This window comes from Cyprinus carpio, chromosome B13 (genome assembly GCF_018340385.1).
Source record: "Cyprinus carpio isolate SPL01 chromosome B13, ASM1834038v1, whole genome shotgun sequence".
NCBI lineage: Eukaryota > Metazoa > Chordata > Actinopteri > Cypriniformes > Cyprinidae > Cyprinus > Cyprinus carpio.
In genome coordinates this window covers 7,932,580-7,950,378 of record NC_056609.1, presented here as the reverse complement: position 1 = coordinate 7,950,378, position 17,799 = coordinate 7,932,580, and the positions used below count along the sequence as shown (strand labels likewise).

At 37.3% G+C, this 17,799-nt stretch overlaps 1 protein-coding gene across 1 annotated transcript in view; it reads left to right on the top strand.

Moving 5' to 3' along the window:
• Positions 1 to 1,026: 1,026 nt before the first annotated feature.
• The window catches only part of LOC109101022 (extracellular tyrosine-protein kinase PKDCC-like), a 28,349-nt gene continuing 11,576 nt past the window's right edge, over positions 1,027 to 17,799 (top strand). The window contains exons 1-4 of the mRNA XM_042736332.1: positions 1,027 to 2,188; positions 11,536 to 11,658; positions 17,109 to 17,383; positions 17,467 to 17,546. Of these exons, the coding sequence (XP_042592266.1) occupies positions 1,484 to 2,188; positions 11,536 to 11,658; positions 17,109 to 17,383; positions 17,467 to 17,546 (1,183 nt within the window). The 5' untranslated portion in view covers positions 1,027 to 1,483. The remainder of the gene's footprint in view (positions 2,189 to 11,535; positions 11,659 to 17,108; positions 17,384 to 17,466; positions 17,547 to 17,799) is intronic.

Here is a 17,799-nt window from a genome sequence, read left to right as displayed (position 1 = left end):
GTCATGGAATTCCTTATCTCGCGCGAGTTTAACAAAGCTTACAAGTGCCATGTTTACATCATTTCTCTCCCCCTTTACCCGCCCGTGTCTGTTTTTCATTTAACTTTTACTTCTCCGACCCTAGAGACATAATTATACACATTTTTCTTTCCGAAAGTCAGAGGGACTTGCAAACTGAGCCGAGTCTAATGCGGTGAAAAAACACAATTAAATGCTTGCTTAAAACATTTAGTAAACACATAGACATGCAACTAACTGTATCGTGTGGATGTTTAGTCATGTATAGGCCTATACCTAAAAGAAACAGACAGGGCAACTTCGGTAAGTTTTAACTGTAAAGCTTTAAATATATTACACAGAATTAGGTGTTAAAACCTGAAGGCCTTAATTAATAAACTAACAAATAAACAAATGTATCTTCTCGAAAAAGTTATTCTGCTGCAGATCAGTAAACTAGGGCATGAAGTGTTATAGTAACCCATATATAAACACACACACACACACACACACACACACACACACACACACACACACACATATATATATATATATATATATATATATATATATATATATATATATATATATATATATATATATATAAAACAGATTTTTTCTAAATAACATTTTTTTTTCTAAAGTACATGCACGCGATTATTATTAATATTATTAAGAGTATAAAGGAAAATATGCCATTTATGTTAATTTACTCGTGCAACTTCCTTCCTTGGAACAAAAGGATACATTTTGAAGAATGTGCTGGTCACTCTTTTTCATGCGTTGTCAAAGAATGAGGACAGAAAATTTCCAGATCAACATAAAATATCACAAAAGCAGTCAATAAACCGAATAAGCGTCAGTGGGTCTTCATTTTGGTCTGCTCCTCACATAATATGACTTCCAACGATTTAAAATAACCTAACACATGATGCTTGCGTTTCTTTTTGAGGCTTGATATCAAGTCGATCACCATTCATTGTCAAAGACATTCTTCGAAATCTATGCTTTTCACATAAGAACGAGCGTCAAGCTGGTTCGGAGCAACCTGAGGGCGAGTAAACGATGACAGAACTTTTATTCGCGGGTTAACTATTCCTTTAAAAGTCTGAACCACAGCTTTTCCATAGCAGCAGGGCCGAGCCAGCTGCCAATCAAAGTGACGTCAGTCTGGTTCGAGTCGCGCTGATCGAGGCACAGCGCCGGTGCGCGCTCCGAGACCCCTGTTAACTGGGCGCACACGCAAGTGTCACCATGATCAGCCTTATATGGGGTGGATCTTAAATCATAACTGCAAGATGAAGACGTGAACATACGGCACATCCTTCTGAGCGCAGCATCATAGACTTCCCTCGCGACTCTGAACGCTCCGCGCTGCACAATACTACACTACGGCGCGGCCAGACTGCCTACAGCTGCCAGGCGGCTAGGCGGAGGCTGGAAGGGGGAACACATCTATTTTCTGCTGATAATAATAAGCAACAAAATGAAGCGGAGAAAGATGGTGGTGGCGGCGGGCTTCTGCCTCTCGTTCCTCATGGGCACGCTGATGAATTTATTGTTTATACCGGGATTTGAGCCCCACGGCGAGCGCGTCCATCGCCACCATCACGAGAACCGGCAGCAGCAGCCCGACGCGGACGCTCCCGCCCGGCTTCACGTCGACGAGCTGCCTCCCATCGAAACGGCGACCGTCGGGCGACTCCCGGAGCTCCAGCGGCAAATAAGCGAGCGCCTGGACGAGGTTCTGCGGTACCGGCAGAGACGGGCGCACTGGGTCGGCACCGGACCGCTGGAGCGCAGGCGACTCATGGACCTGGAGCAACGCGGCGAGGGGGAAACATACAAAGGAATCGGGAAAAACAATAATTACGATCAGTCTCAACCGACTGTATCCATAGCAACAAAATCACACCGGGAGTTTACGCGCGAGTCGGTGCTCGGCTGCAGCAGTATTGATAACGTGACCAATGTCCAGTATCTGGGCTCGGGATACACAAAGGCGGTGTATAAGGCGACTCTGAACAGCAGCTTCTCCGTCGCGTTAAAATCGGTGGATTTTGGGGGTCACGATATGGAGAATTGTGTGAAGAAATATGGGTCGTCTACAGACTGCTACAAACTCGCATCCTTCAAAATTGTCAAGGAAATGACGCTGATGGAGAGACTGCAGCACCCTAATATTCTCAAGGTAGGCCTAATACATTTGATTTAATTTTAATAAAGCAAATTTAGATCACATTAGCTCATTTATTACCAACAAACTTTATTTTAGTGTGCACACTTTGAAACGGTTTTGTCATTAGAACACTGTTTCCATCAATTTAAATAATTTCTATTCTATCAAATTTTTCGAATTTTCAATTAATTTTACAAGAATTTCTAAACCAGTAATTTCATTCAAAGCTGCTGAATCGGTGCAGTAGCCCACGAATTCATTACTTAGATTATACTACTTAAAGGACAAAACTAGTTTTACATTTTAGTGGATTAATTTTCTTTAGTGTGTATTTACAAGAGTAGCCTAACATCAATATAAACAACATTCATATAATAGCCTAAAGAATTAGGTTGAACAGCTTGCACTGCTATGTAATATCACTCGCGGGCAAATTATAATTTTATCAATTAATGGGCTCATTAAAGCAATATCTAGAGAGTATAATTCAAGTAACCCAACAAGCAATTCTAGGCTAAACTTGCGTGTTTAATTACTGTGTGTGAATCTCAAGTGTGAATATTTACGCCTAGAGTATCAAAATCAACACTAGTTCGAGGCGTGTGTGTGTGTGTGTGTGTGTGTGTGTGTGTGTTTTAGTAATTAGCCTATCATTCAATCAACAAATGGCTAAAAATGGGTATTGGCTGGTTGTCCGCGTATTTAGTCCCCAAATTTAGGGCGCTCAGAAAGGCTCTGCTTTGCCTTGTGTGTCATTTATTTGACATGAGCGGTTGTGTAGTTGTTGAAGTCGTAATCAGCTCTTGTAAACATAAGCGAACGAGACTCGGAAATTAACAGCCCTCGTTTATCTTCTGCCTCTGTCTTCAGACAGTCCTGCAGCTCCGCCAACCTCGGAAATGAACCAGGCTATGTCCAAAGAAAAATAAATTAAAATATACTTACAGACTTACTTAAAAACTGTATGTGAATGTAATTTCATTAATGAATTATAGATTAAATTAATTAGTTTAATCTGTTATCTGAATTTAACCTTTAGAAAATTATTTTGTAGGCCTTTCTAGTTATGGGTTTAATGCTTCTACGGTTTTGATTAATAAATAAATCATACAACAAAAAAAAGAAAAAAACCTCCAATAAATTATTATAAAATATATTATTTTTACTACTTTCCCCCCAAAACATCCAAAAAATAAAAATCACACCTTAATAATGAACCTGTTTTCAGTCCAACCACTGCAGAATCCATAGATTAAAACAGTAAACATGTTTAGTTGTGCACATTATAATATCCAAGATAAATCAACAAAACTATCTCATAAGTTTGATATGTATTTGGCCTACAGTGGAACACATCCCCCACAATTTAATATGGCCACAGAGGCATGGTTTATTTAATTTCAAAAGCTGTAACCGTTGAGATCCTGTTATTGAAGGCTTTATCAGAAGCTGTATGTAGATTGGGGCCGCCGACCTGATTTCATTCTGTGTGCTCGCAGCAGGGGACCAACGGTGCAAGACCCCAGTTAATGAACTCACACAAAAGACACAGTTTATGGGCAAAAGAACATCATCATCGTTATATCTCACCACTCACACAAAGATATAATTCTTTGAAGAGATCATAGACAGCTTCCAAAAATTCAGAATTTTTTAGTATCTAAAAATGTAAACATAAAACAGAACAAATTCACAAAGCAGACATTCCTGGTTTGACTCAACATTCCTATGTTACACACACACACATATATACATATATACATATATATATATATATATATATATATATATATATATATATATATATATATATATATATATATATATATATATATATGCATTAGGGAATAACATAATATTTATGTATTTTATATATTTCTTAACTATTGGGTGAAACCTAATTAAATGCGACCACAGTTTGGTTTTGTTATTTTTATCGTAAGCCTACACCTTTTGCTTGACTTTAATTCAACTAAACACACTATATGAATATGGAAAATATTTAATATTTAGGCTTATTTACAAAGCGTATTAAGTTTTTTTTTTTTAAGCTTTGTTTCTTATTTGTCAAAGAAAGAAATGATCTTAATTTAAAGAAAGAACCAGCATAAACCTATAAAATATAAACAAAAATCATTTTGGTGTAAATGCAAAACATTTTCCAGTGAAAAGTTTCTTATGTTTATTTATGATCTATGTATTTACTGTCTATTTTACATTTCAAATGAACTTTGTTAAGCTTGACATAATAACGCCTGATTTAGTCATTCATAACCGTGACATTGTTCGAATAGCCAGTTGACATGTTTTTAAAACTTTAGTTGTGATTACACAAGCTCAGATAGATTGTTTACCCATTACATTTCAAGTCTATTACAAATATCAATATGTGCAATTGTTGACTTGAATATGGGCGTCAGCTCCGTGTGCCTCATTCTGTAGTCAAGTGCCACGTCTCACTTTAAATTTATCACCACTAAGAGCTTCAGACCAATCGGTTGGCTGCTATCAGGCCAGAGTTTTTAAAACTTTAATAAATCAGCAACATTACTCCCATAATACCTCTTTCTATAAACCTATAATGATGGAACACATACACAGATATTCCTCACATTTAAGGATTAATAAACAACCCGTGTAGTCGGCATCTTGCTTGGTTCTTCGCCCTCGCACCTAACCAATCAATCCCAGAAGTGTTGCTTTTCATTTGCTTTAGCAGCCGCCACATCAGACAAAAATAAATGGCTCTTATTTTATAAGTTGCGAGGTCAGAGGTGAGAAGATATGATACGGTGGGCTGATTAGCACCAGGCTGGGTTCACCCAGAGTGCACACAGAAAGGATCTACACAGGTCTGCCTGCTGTTGGCCTGAAGGAGGGAGGTCACACTGCAGTGCTGTACTCGGCTTTCCAGGGCAGATTCTGAAGTCTTTAACTAACATGTCTGTCAAGCAGGTCCCCGTCTTCCTCTTACAAGCGAGGGCAACACCTGTTATATAAACAGTCATGATTGGTAGTGGTAGTGCTGGATCTGTGTGGACAGGGAGAGTGGGCTTATTCATGTACATTCACCATGTAAGCACTGATGTTCACAAGATGCATTTGAAGACACTAGAGAAAAAGATGCAAACAGTCTGTGCCTGTTTAATGACCACCGAACATCTCTAGTTAATAGTCCAAGTAAGAAATTAAAAGAATAGTTTGCACAACAATGACATTTTCTGTCAACTTTTAGTCAATTCATGATTTTTCAAACCCATATGACTTTCTCTCTTCTGTCAAAACTCAAAAGGAGATATTGGTCAGAATGTTTGAGCTGCTTTTTTCCAGACAACAAAAGTGGATGGTGATTTCAGCCAGTAGTATACTTAAGTTTTTAAGCTTACACTAGGGTATGCATATGGTGTGCATGACTCAACTTTGTGCAGATATGTATAAATAAATTTACACTGTTTTGTTTGTCCACAAGGTGGCAACACTGCTGAGGCCTGTTGTTTTACAGTTGAAAAACAAACAAATGAGACGGAGCAACAACAACAAACTACTGGAGATGCAACAACAATAGACGTGCATGTCGTGTGAGAGGTTTAAAAGATATTCGCAACTCTATTTTAAACAAGTACAAAGACATCAGTCATATCAGTCATAACTTCTGGAGAGAAATAGCACAGACGCTGGACACTGATTCTAGTGCGCATGTGTCTTTTTAAGCTTTTACATCAAAACTGAAGAGTGCTGTGGGCTTGGCATTGCCAAGCGCTGTCTGTCATAGAGTCATATGGACTAATTTTATAATGATTTTTTTTTAATCTTTTCTAGAGCATGACAGTAAAAATTACCATCTACTTTCCTTTTGCGATTAAAAAAAAAGCAGCTCAGATATTCTGTGTAACATTTAGTTTTCTGTTTCATGGATGTAAAAGTAATCAAATAGGTTTGGAACAACATGAAAGCAAAGAAGGGATGCCAAAATGTTAATTTTATGTGTGAAAGTTCTCTCGAGTGTTTGTATATGGAAAGGCAGTTGTAATGGTGCGTTGGGCAATCTGCAACACAGCTTGGGGGCCTGATTAGGGTGGTCTTGCACTGGGATTATGTTTACATTAGCATGTCATTCTGTTAACTCTTCAGATTCTTAGTCGAGTCCCAAAATACACACACACACACACACACACCGCAGGGTAATCAGTAACCTGCTAATGTGAGCATGTAACATGTGAATGTGAAAGCTGGGTGTCCTAAACACAGAGGCCCCCAGGGTCATTTTTAAGATGGGAGTGAGACGGAGAGTTTTAGTGCTAGACACAATTAAACACGGGTTAATACTTTAACCTCTTAGTTTGTAGGAAGAAGGCGACTGGGATCCAGTCAGCAGCAAATGTGTATCTGCATTTAAAGCGATAGTTCATCCAAAAATGAAAATTCCCTCTAATCACCCTCATGTCCCTCTAAAACTTTATGATGTCATTTTTCCATGGAATACAGAACCAGTGTAGAACTCGCACTGATTTGAACTTGTTCTTTTGAGCAAAAATAACATGATTGGTTGGACGTCTTTATCTCATTGTGTGTTTGTGGAATTTCTGAGGTTGGGATTGTTAAAGACTGTGTTAAAACCCCGAGTCCTGAGAAAGAGTTCAGAACAGGAGGATTGTGGGAGGAAATGAGTCGAAGATGGGGATGAATTCTGCTGGAAGAACTCTGAACGCATTCTACATCGCTCTGCTGTCTGTTTATTTTACTAGGCAGGAACAGGTTGATGAGGAAATCAGCTTGTCTCCTTCCATCGTGCGATCGTTTTTACTAAAAAGATCCATGCGACTTTCAAAGGGCAGATTCACAGATTGAGGGTTCAGAAAATAAATAAATCATGTAAACAGTTCAAGATGAATAAATTTCATTGCGCTTCTGTCATAGTGTTAGTTTATTGGAATTTAGATTAGAGGTGTTAGTCATTTCTACCTTGAAAGATGCCAAACTCATCAGCATTAACAACTGCTGAGTCACGTGAAGCACCAGGCACAGAACCAGGCACTTGAGTGAAAACTTCTGAAGCCTTTGAACACTTTGGCAGCAAGATTTAACAATTTTGCATTTCTCTGTTTGGGCCTTAATAAGTCTCAAATCTGTTTAATGTTCACTGATCAATTTTAGAGGCAAGGGAAAATGACTCAGAACTTTTTCCAGCGGCCTTCCTTCAGAAACTCTGATTAAAACAAGGTGGTAAAGCTCATTCCCTGAACTCATTTTATTCACTTTTCCCTCCTCGCACACATTTCAGTCTGATCCCAGCTATAACTCAGCTCGCGGGCCGTCCAGTCAGTGTCAAGACCCTGTTACTGAGCAGCTCTTGTTCCCGTGGACAGTCCTGTCCTCTCTGACCGTAGACGCTGGCTTTCACTGCCCACCACTATTTCATCTCTGGGCAAACATGGACGTCTCTGTGGCCATTTTGATTTGTTGCCAGGGTGTCCTCATTAAACGATCGCAGTAGGGTTGCGAGTGAATGTGTAGCAGTGTATTAATGGCAACTAACAGAAATGCTTTTGTGAAAGCTATTGAGCATCTGTATGTCGGCACACGTGGCACCAGTGAGGAGAAGAACTGATGTAGATGCTAGTTAAAGTCAACGTGAAGTATAAAATAGCTAACACTTTAGAATAAGGAACACATGATATTTAGATCAAAATATAATAACTTAAGCTTTCAGTGACACAACAGATTCTCTGGAGACGTATGCTGGACATTTAGTCTGCTTAAACTCTACAGCTTACTTATAAATTGAGAACAATCTCACATTCAGATCTGCCTTCATCCAATCAACAAATGAACATCTTTGCTCCACATTTTTCTTCTTTTTCAATGATCCATTTCACTTGGATGTGCATCACAATTATGGAAGAAAAGATGTGTCGCAACTTCTGTTTCACTGTGACTTTAACACTTTATATACAGTATATGTATTAAAAGCATACTCTTTTTTTATGAGAAGAAGAGATTTTTTTAACCAAAATGCATTATTTAAAATTCCTTAAAAATTATTATTATTATTATTATTATTATTATTATTATTGTGCAATTAATTTTGGAAAATTATTTAGAAAATGATTAGAATAAAAGTGTAGCAGAAAAAAAAAATGTTTGTAAAATCTAATGTAATCATAAGTTATTAGTGATATTAATTTCTACTTCTAAACAGCCTACAGTTAATGGATTTACCACAAATATTTTGTGTAAATGTATTTTTTATTGAAATATTATCTTTTATCATATTGCCATATGCTGTTGTTTTATAAAACAAGTAAGACATGTTGCATTACAGTGATTTTATTCTTTACCACTTATCTGTGGAAAACCATGGCAGCACACAAACTATTGTAGCTCGATGCTTCAGTGGCTGCACTTCAGATGTCTGTATAAAAAATACTGTGGTGGCATGGTAAAGTCATAGTATCAGAGGGTATGATGGTAATATGATATACACTGATGATATATACTGAATGGTGACCATATTGATATACCACAGTACTTTAAGGAACACCATGGTATGTGAAAAAAAGGTAAAAATCAAGTGTGTAAAAAAAAAAAAAAAGTGTGAATCAAGTCTGCGAAAGATGTAGCAGAGCCTGATTTTACCAAGTACAACATGTTCCTGGATCAACATCTTTGTTGACCCTGGAACAGCATTGTGATTAACCAATCAGACTTGAAGAACCAGTTTATAGTTTTTGTGAAGTTTAGGCTAACAATCCATGTTTGGGACTTGTACATCATTTCCTCTGACTTTAAGAAACTGAAAAAAGCACAAATGTCAGGGCATGACGAAACTTCTCCAGGCCCCAAAAATACCCTTAGATTCCAGAGGGTTAAGGTTAGGTTTAGGTGTAGGTATATGGTCAAGACTAAATTTTTGGATTAAAATGTTGTTCCAGGGTCAACAAAATATGCTGACCTAGGATCTAAAAATCGAAATCAGCAAAATCAGGACGTGTGAAAGATGTAGCTATTTTTTACTTATTTTTTTTTCTTTCGGATCATACTAGGACACAGTCTGTTGGCCACCATTCTTCACTCCTCCCTTAATGATCCCGCTTGCTCAGTCTTTCCTGACAATTGAGAAAAAGCTTCCTAGAGATCAAACTGACTGCAAAACAAACAATTAAATACTAACTTCACCCATCTCTTTTGTATTGCTTACATGCACAAAAATGAAACAGATCTGGAATTCAGTCAGTGCAGCTGGATGAAAACTTTCAGACCAAAAACTATCTGAAACGAAAAAAAAAAAAAAAAAAAAAAAACCTAATAAAAATCTCTCTGGTGCCCTTGGTGACATTAGCATCTGGTACAAAGCAGTTCTGGACAGATACAAAGTCTTCGTTGTAAATGAACTGGACAGGCGAGTTGACCTTTGAGCTTGCGTCAGTCAAAACGGCACCGTGTGGCTAGACAGACAACAGCGTTCCTCCATGTGCAGATCTGTTTTATTCCCAGCAAGCAGCCGTGGAGTCTGCAGCACAAACACACACACAGTTGCTCACATTTTAGATGAATCGTGCTGATAATAGTCATTAGAGTGCATTTAATCTCAGATAGGGCCTTTGCTTTCTCGGAAAGGCTTGCTCTGCACACAGATCTTAGATCAGATTGGTCCGGTTCCTGCTTAATATCAGAGGCTAAACTTGTTCAAGATCCTCCCACAGGGACAGTTTTAAAGATCCAGAGTTGTTGTCCTAAAGTTGACACTGATGGCGATAGCCAAATGAGATTGTATCTCAGGAGCTGTCAGAAATCACATTGCTGATTTATACATTGCAGACTATGAGCCAAAACTGTTTCTGAGCGTACGGCAGCTTCTGCTGATCACCAATTAAATCTGCTGCCAAGACAAAATGGTTAAAGAGCCAGCAGCACCAGCTTCCAAAAAAATTTTTTTGTTGTTTTTTTTTTGCCACCAACAGACATCTATAGCTTCGACTGAGATGCCCACATTAATTTAACAGGGAAAAATAATAACAGCACTGCGAAAATAAATAAATAAATAAATAAATAAATAAATGTAGTATAATTTTTGGTATATTGGTATATTTCAATATATTTGGTATATTGGCATTTTGTTGCTTGTTCTAAATATTAATCTATCAAAATTCACTTTTTACTTTGTAAAAAAAAAGTTCAACTGGGTTAAAATTGATCCAAATTATAGAATTCAGATAAATTTTAACCCAGCTGATTTTTTTTTACTTAAGCAAAAACTGTATTTTGTTAGATTATATTGTTATATAATACTTATATAATACTCCATTGGCATATAAGCATTTTGTTACTTGTTTTAAGTGTTAATCTAATGAAATTCTGTTTATGCTTAAGAAATAAAAAATCAAAAATCTTTCTCAATTCTATTTATTTTATTTTATTTTCAATATATAACTTAACTAAAATGCTTTTTGCTGTGTGTGTGTAAATCATTCATAAATACATTTATGAATTATAATATTGCAGCACTTAACATATGAATGTCTTTAGAAACAACATAGATTCCTGCTTGTTGGTGTTTCTGGAATAAGGCACAGTGTACATGGACTTTGCTAGGCAACAAAACATCAAGTGTGTCGTCATCGGACAATTTTAGCATTGCCAGTGTGTATCAGTTGGAGGTGTTATGCATTGTTAGCAAGTGTGAATGATGTGACTAAATTAAGGAGTAGGTGTTTGCATGTACCAACGCAGATTTTGAAGGTTATAATTACGACCCAGATGAACATGGAAACTAACTTGTTAACTCACACAACCGAAGCACCCTTTTGGCGTTGCAGAAATATAATGGGCCTTTCTCCATCCGCCCTCCCGACGTTACTAGCCGGCGTTTCTCCTTTCATGCTGGTGATGGCTCTCGCGGTACAGCCGGTCGCACAGCCATAGGTTGTTTTCTTTTTAGATGAAATTTCATGCTGTTTAATTTTAACTAGCTTCTTTGGCTTGAATTAGCTTAGGAAAATGTTTCTGCAAGCAAAGAGCCAAATTCTGCACCGCTAAGAGCCCGTCATGGCAGGCTGAAGGAAACAGCCTGATAGCAGCGTCCGTAACATATAGACCTCCCCCACAAAGCAAACAAACACATACCAGTGCAACGTTTCCTGATTACAAGCTGCAGTACGTCTGTCTGTCCACTCCCATAATGCCTGCTACAATCCCATTTATTTGCTTTGATTTACTGGACATTTTTAATTCTAATATTTTGTCTCATGAAATGCTTTAGTCAGCTTGGCTTCTCCAGTCGAATCTGGGGTCAAAACAGTGCATGTCAACACAATGCTGTTATCTGACGGATGCTCTCGTGTCTACGCTCTCTCCTGCAGCTGTACGGCTACTGCTACCAGGATAACAACGATATAAAGGACACGGTGACGGCCATCACGGAGCTGGGCAGCCCTCTGGAGATGATCCAGCTGCTGCAGACGCCCTGGGAGGAGAGATTCAGGGTGAGTCACTGCTCATATCACACATTCCATCTTGTGCCTGTCTGGAGCTCCAGGGAGGAACACGGGGCTTCAATTAGCCTTATCAACATGAACAACTGCGAACAAATTGAGTCCGTGATTTTTCTAACATTACTGTAATGAAGGAATTAAAGGTTGATGTCAATTAAAGATCATTCATGATATTGTAAAATATGATTTACAGCCGGGCCTAAAAGTCTGAAACCATATTAAAATATGATTATTTATTTAAACCTAGGAATAAATAGAAAGTTTAAGAATTAAAAAAAGTTATGAAATACATTCATGTTTTTTTTTTTATTCTACCTTTGCATGCAATGTAATAAAAGAAAATAAATGTTATTGTCAATTAAAGATTATTCATGACTTTGAAAAAATATTGTATACAATAACACCCATATGTTTGTATCCTAATGAACATCTTATTGATTGATTGACTGATTGATTGATTGGTTATTTATTTATGTATTTATTTACTTATTTAAACCTAGAAATGAACATTTTGAAAAAAAAAGTTATAATAATTTTTCAATTTAAATTTTTTCTTTGTTCAACTTATTAAATTAATTAAAGGTTACTGAGAATTTTAGATTATTTATGACATTGTAAATAAGTATGTACAATGTGGCCCAAAAGTCTGAAACATCTGATTAATTGATAGATTTATTGATTGATTGATTTAAACTCAGAAATAAAAATAGTTTTATATATAAAGAGAATTAACCCTCTGATGTCGATTAACGCGTATACGCGTTTTGGGGTATTTTCTCCTGATAACCCCGAAAAGAACTTAAATTACACTTTCAGTTTTGATCGTACAGATAAGAGCAATACATCAATCGAATCTGTAAAGGGTCTACTTTTTTTGTATACAGACATAATAACAACAAAACTTTTTGCACTTATAGAATAAAGATAACAAAAAAGGAGAGCTGTCTGCAGCCTTTGTCTGCGCTGATCTTCATTTACAAACACGTCATTAAAATGAACTGTAACTCACTGAATACTCAACACAGAGACATCAGAGAGATATCTATAGAAAGCCTGACATGTCTACTTTTAAACTAAACAAGTGCTACTGAAAACAAATATTCTGTGATAAAGTAATCCATATGAAAACTACGTGATGTTGGCTACAAGCTCCAGTTCTCAAAAGTCCTGGGAACCAATTTTCTGTATGTGTTTTATTGCCTTATTCAAGTGATTTAACATTTTTAGTTTTACACTAACCACGCATTACATTTTTTTTCTTAAAAACACAATCATGTACATACATGCTGCTCACATATTATTATAGCCCAGTTTGTGCTGATTACAGTGAGATTAGACTTTATCCATTTAGATATTTATAAGAAACTGAAAAAGCACAAATGTCAGGGCATGACAAAACTTCTCCAGGCCCCAAAAATACCCTTAGACTCCAGAGGGTTAAAATTTTAGAATTTTGAAGAAAACAAAACAAACATAAAAAAAAAAAAAAAAAATTTCATTCAACTTATTAAATTAATTAAAGGTTATAGTAAATTAAAGTTTATTTGTGACATTGTAAAATATACAGTGGGGCTTCAATGTCTGAAACCACATTGAAAATCTTATTTATTTATTTATTTTATTAATTTATTTAGAAATAAATAGAACGTTTTTAAATTTAAAAAAATAAATAAAATAAAATCATGTATTTTCAACTTTTCAACTTTTCATGGACATTATGCTGATAGTATAATTTGTGAAAGGGAAAAAAATACATTTGGACCCCACTTATTATATATTATTTGAGAAAGATTAATAGATTGGGAGAGGCCCGAAGATACAGCTCATTTACCCCAAATAAACAAACAGGGGAACCAAATTACATTCATTTCATAAAATTACTACCATTTCATAATGCACTGTATAAACATTTTTAATGACTTCAACCCAGTCAGCCAAACTCTAACTATGTTTTCTGTGAAGCCATGGGACAGCGGTTCATGCTTTTGCCTCCTACACAGTGCTCATGTGGGTAATAAATGTGACATATCCTCCTCTCTCTGCCCCTAATAATTCCTTCAGCAGTGTTTCTCTATAGTGAAACACTTACAAAAAAAAAGAGCCCATGCTGGTAGAGCGCTTCTGGAGAGCTGGCTGTGTGGGATGTCCCGCACTCTGCTCTCTCTGAGCTTGCCTGATAGACCCGTCTGATCGTTATCGCTATGGCAGCCTCCCATAATGATTTGCCATGACTTCCTGTGTGGTGAGGATGAAACTGAATGAAGTCTCAATGAGCCCTTCCGCTGATAACAGACAGCTGTTGAGATAAATTTAGAATTATGTATAGAATTTATATGTTCAGATTATGTGATTGCAAGCCAACAGAGACTAAAGCTATAGCCTTCCCTAGTGTATTTTACTGGCCTGTCACACACTCACACACCCAAACAATGATTCACAAACACAGATCAACTCACTCGCTGCACAAAAGCGCAGGCACTTGGTAAACATTCATGCTTTGATAGGGAACACAGCACGCTTGTCTACATGTCAACACTGCACTGTACAGTTCAGCAGAACAATTCATCACTCGGCTTTAGTTTCAAAAGACTTTCAGTATTACCAATTCCAGTCTGTGGCAGCCTTTCCATTTCCATAACTCATAGCTACCATATTATTCTGCTAAATGTATTTATTAGGCTTATATTTCAGAGTGATATTTGAATTGAATTGAATTTCCAGTCTAGAACAATGAAACCCTTTTAATGAGAATAAGACAAGTGTATTTCTGTCCCTGCTGTTGATGGCCTTCTCCTTTCTAGTCTTTCTATTTTTAGACATTTTATGAATTCCTTTACACAATTTAACAGTGAGAATGTAGCCTATTAGTGTTTTGTATGTGTGTGTGTGTGTGGATTGTTCCGTCAGGTATAGTTCTGATTTATTTCAGTCAATCCTTTGACAAAATATGTCCAGTTTTTTGACACTATATGATAATTTGCACACATTTTTTATGAATTATATGGAACTGACTGTTTGCTATTATTTGTTTAAAGGGATAGTTCACCCAAAAATAAATATTACCTCATAGCCCCTTTCACACATACAGACTTTGCATGTAAATTATCAGTAAATTACCATTAAGAAATCATATGTGGACAGGAGCTTTTCAGAAATACCATTAAATCCGTTTCGGCAATTTACTGGTATGAAAATTGTAACATTACCAGTAATTTGCCGGAATGATGCTGTGTGTGAACGCAGAATGAAGATTACTGACATAAGATGTATACTCTGGGCCAACCCAGAGCCATTGAAATTCAAAAGTAAACGGGGGTTGAGATTTTGAAGGCCACAAAAGTGCATCCATCCATCATAAAAAGTACTCCACACAGCTTCGGGGGGTTAATAATGGCCTTCTGATGTGAAGTGATGCGTTTGTGTAAGAAAAATATCCATATTTAAAACTTTATAAACCATAATCTCTAGCTTCCAGTAACTGCCATACATTTTTTTTTTTTTTTTTTGATATAACTCTGATTGTATTCGTCTGAAAGAAGAAAGTCATATACACCTATGGCTAGAGGATGGGCTAAATCATGGGGTAATTTACACTTTTGGGTCAACTATTCATTTAAATAGTGTATTCAGTTTCCATAATATGTACACTGGAATTCATATTAAAGATTGCTTATTAAAGATGTGAACACAATAACAAGAGACATTCTAATAATGACAAATGAGCCTAATAAGTTCTCATTTGTCAGCGTGGAAAATGAGAAACTGGACATCTTGCCTCTGCAACATCAATATGAGAGATGTTAATGTATTTTAGACATTTAGTCATATGCTGTATCCGAAATCACTCACATTCCCTGTTTACTGTTTATTGAATGTGACACAGTTTGTTTTATGGGTACGGGAGAGCAAAAATTTGCTGCCTGTCTGAACAAAACCATGTAGTCATGTTCATTCCATGTGTTTATAAATGCTAATGCATCCTGTCTCTTTAAGACTGTCCTCTACAGACACACTCCCAGTGCGCTGCTGGGCTCTTTTTCTCTGTATGCATGTGGAACAAAGCAGAAACACCCTAGCAATGCTTTAGCAACATTTGAATTCCGTATGAGGCACTAATAGACTCTGGGGAGAACATCGAATCCGTTGACTTCCAAACAGCTCATTTAGGTCCAAAACCATTTCCTCTGTGCGCTGACGAAGGCTTTTTTAACATGGGGCCCAGGAGCGACGACACACCCGTTCACACACCAGCTCAACCAAATACGTGACAAACAAGCAAACATTCACACGCTTGCATTTGTATACCAGTGGTAAAAAAAAAAGCTTGCAGCATTTTTGAGGAAACCAAATCTGTTGGGGTATTTTAGACGGCCTTGCCTCCCTTACAATGGCTTTCTCAATGGTTTTACCAAATCTGCCCCACGTTAAGCAAGACAGCAACCCGCACGCAGTCACACAGTGTGAGGGGGCTGACCTTTCCCAGTAGTTGCTAATCCGGAGTGTATTAAAAGCAGCTTTTGTCTGTTGTGAAAGGCATGGGCAGTGTCTCCTCCACCCCCTCATCTCCTCTCTGTTTGCTTCTCTTTTATGTTCTCCTCTCCTTCTTTCAGCTGCGTTCACTCCTCTTTGCGTCTCCATCCTCCTCTTCTTTCCCCGCAGCCGTCTAATCCTCTGAACTCTGCCCTTAAGAACGTGGTAGATGTACGTGTCGCTTGAATGCGAGGTGTCACCAGCTGCCAGAGCTTCAGCCTCAGTTCTCGTACCCTCACACACAATAAGAGGGCTTATCCTCAAGGAACACACTTCAGGGAAATTTACTAAATATCTTCATGGAACATGATCTTTCCAGGGTCACTTTTATTCATTTATTTGTTTGTTTGTTTGTTTGTTGCATTTTCCATCATCTAACAGTCACTTAATGTTTACATTAATAATTCAATAACATTGTTGCCTGTAATCTTTAGGAAGTCTCAAAATGAATATATATTTTTATACAGTTTATTATGTTTTGATGCATATACTATTAGAATTTGAAACACTTTTAGATTTTAATGGTCAGTTTTGAATTTATTTACATATAATGATATAGGTTATTGGTTATTGTGCATAACATAACAAATAATCATTGGCTTATCAGTATCGGCAATAATTTTAACATTTGTGCATTTTTACTTTTTACCCAGTTCCCCGCACATGAAATGTCATAGAAAAATGAAATAATGTGGCCACAAATTAGAAAATTGTTCCCACAACTTGTTATGTAGTTGTATTCAAATAATAGACACATTGTACTAATTAGCTGCCTCATTTTAATTTAGTTAAATCGTAGCCATGTTTTTTTTTTTTTTTTTTGGTTTAGGGTTATGAACTTTCTATAATATGTTTCATAATACAAAACAATAGATTGCTTTCCATATTGACATTATTGCATGTCTCTGCAGATCTGTCTGAGTCTGATGAGGCTGCTGCAGTATTTGGCTCATTCCCCGCTGGGGTCCGTCACCCTGCTGGACTTCAGGCCGCGGCAGTTCGTACTGGTTGGGGGAGTGTTGAAAGTGACCGACCTGGACGACGCCAGTGTTGAGGAGACGCCTTGCTCCCCATCTTCTCCTTCAGACTGTCTCATGGAGTTCCCCGCCCGCAACTTCACCCTCCCCTGCCACAAGGGCCGTTGTGAGGGTATCAATGAAAAGAGAAACATCTACAATGCTTACAGGTGCGCATTCATAACCTGAAATCTGTGCCAACTTGTGCTTAATATTTGTGAGATGTTGACAGATTTTTTTTCAATTTTCCCAGATTTTTCTTCACCTACTTGTTACCTCACAGTGCTCCCTCAGCACTGAGACCCCTCCTGGACAAAATCGTCAACTCTACAGGTGAGTGTGATTTCATTTAGATCTGTTCTTATCTCTGCTGGAAAAAGTGGGTCCTAACAGCTTAAGATGGCTTTAGTAACTGGTCTAAACAGTCAAAACTAAATCCAGCAGATGGTAATTCAACTGATCAGCCATCTAAGCCAGCTTGGATCAACTAATGACCATAAATGACTAGCTTGGACAAGAAACCATGCAAACCCAGATACAGTACCACCTGAAACTGGTTTTAGCTTCAGGGCTTGACAGTGTTAGC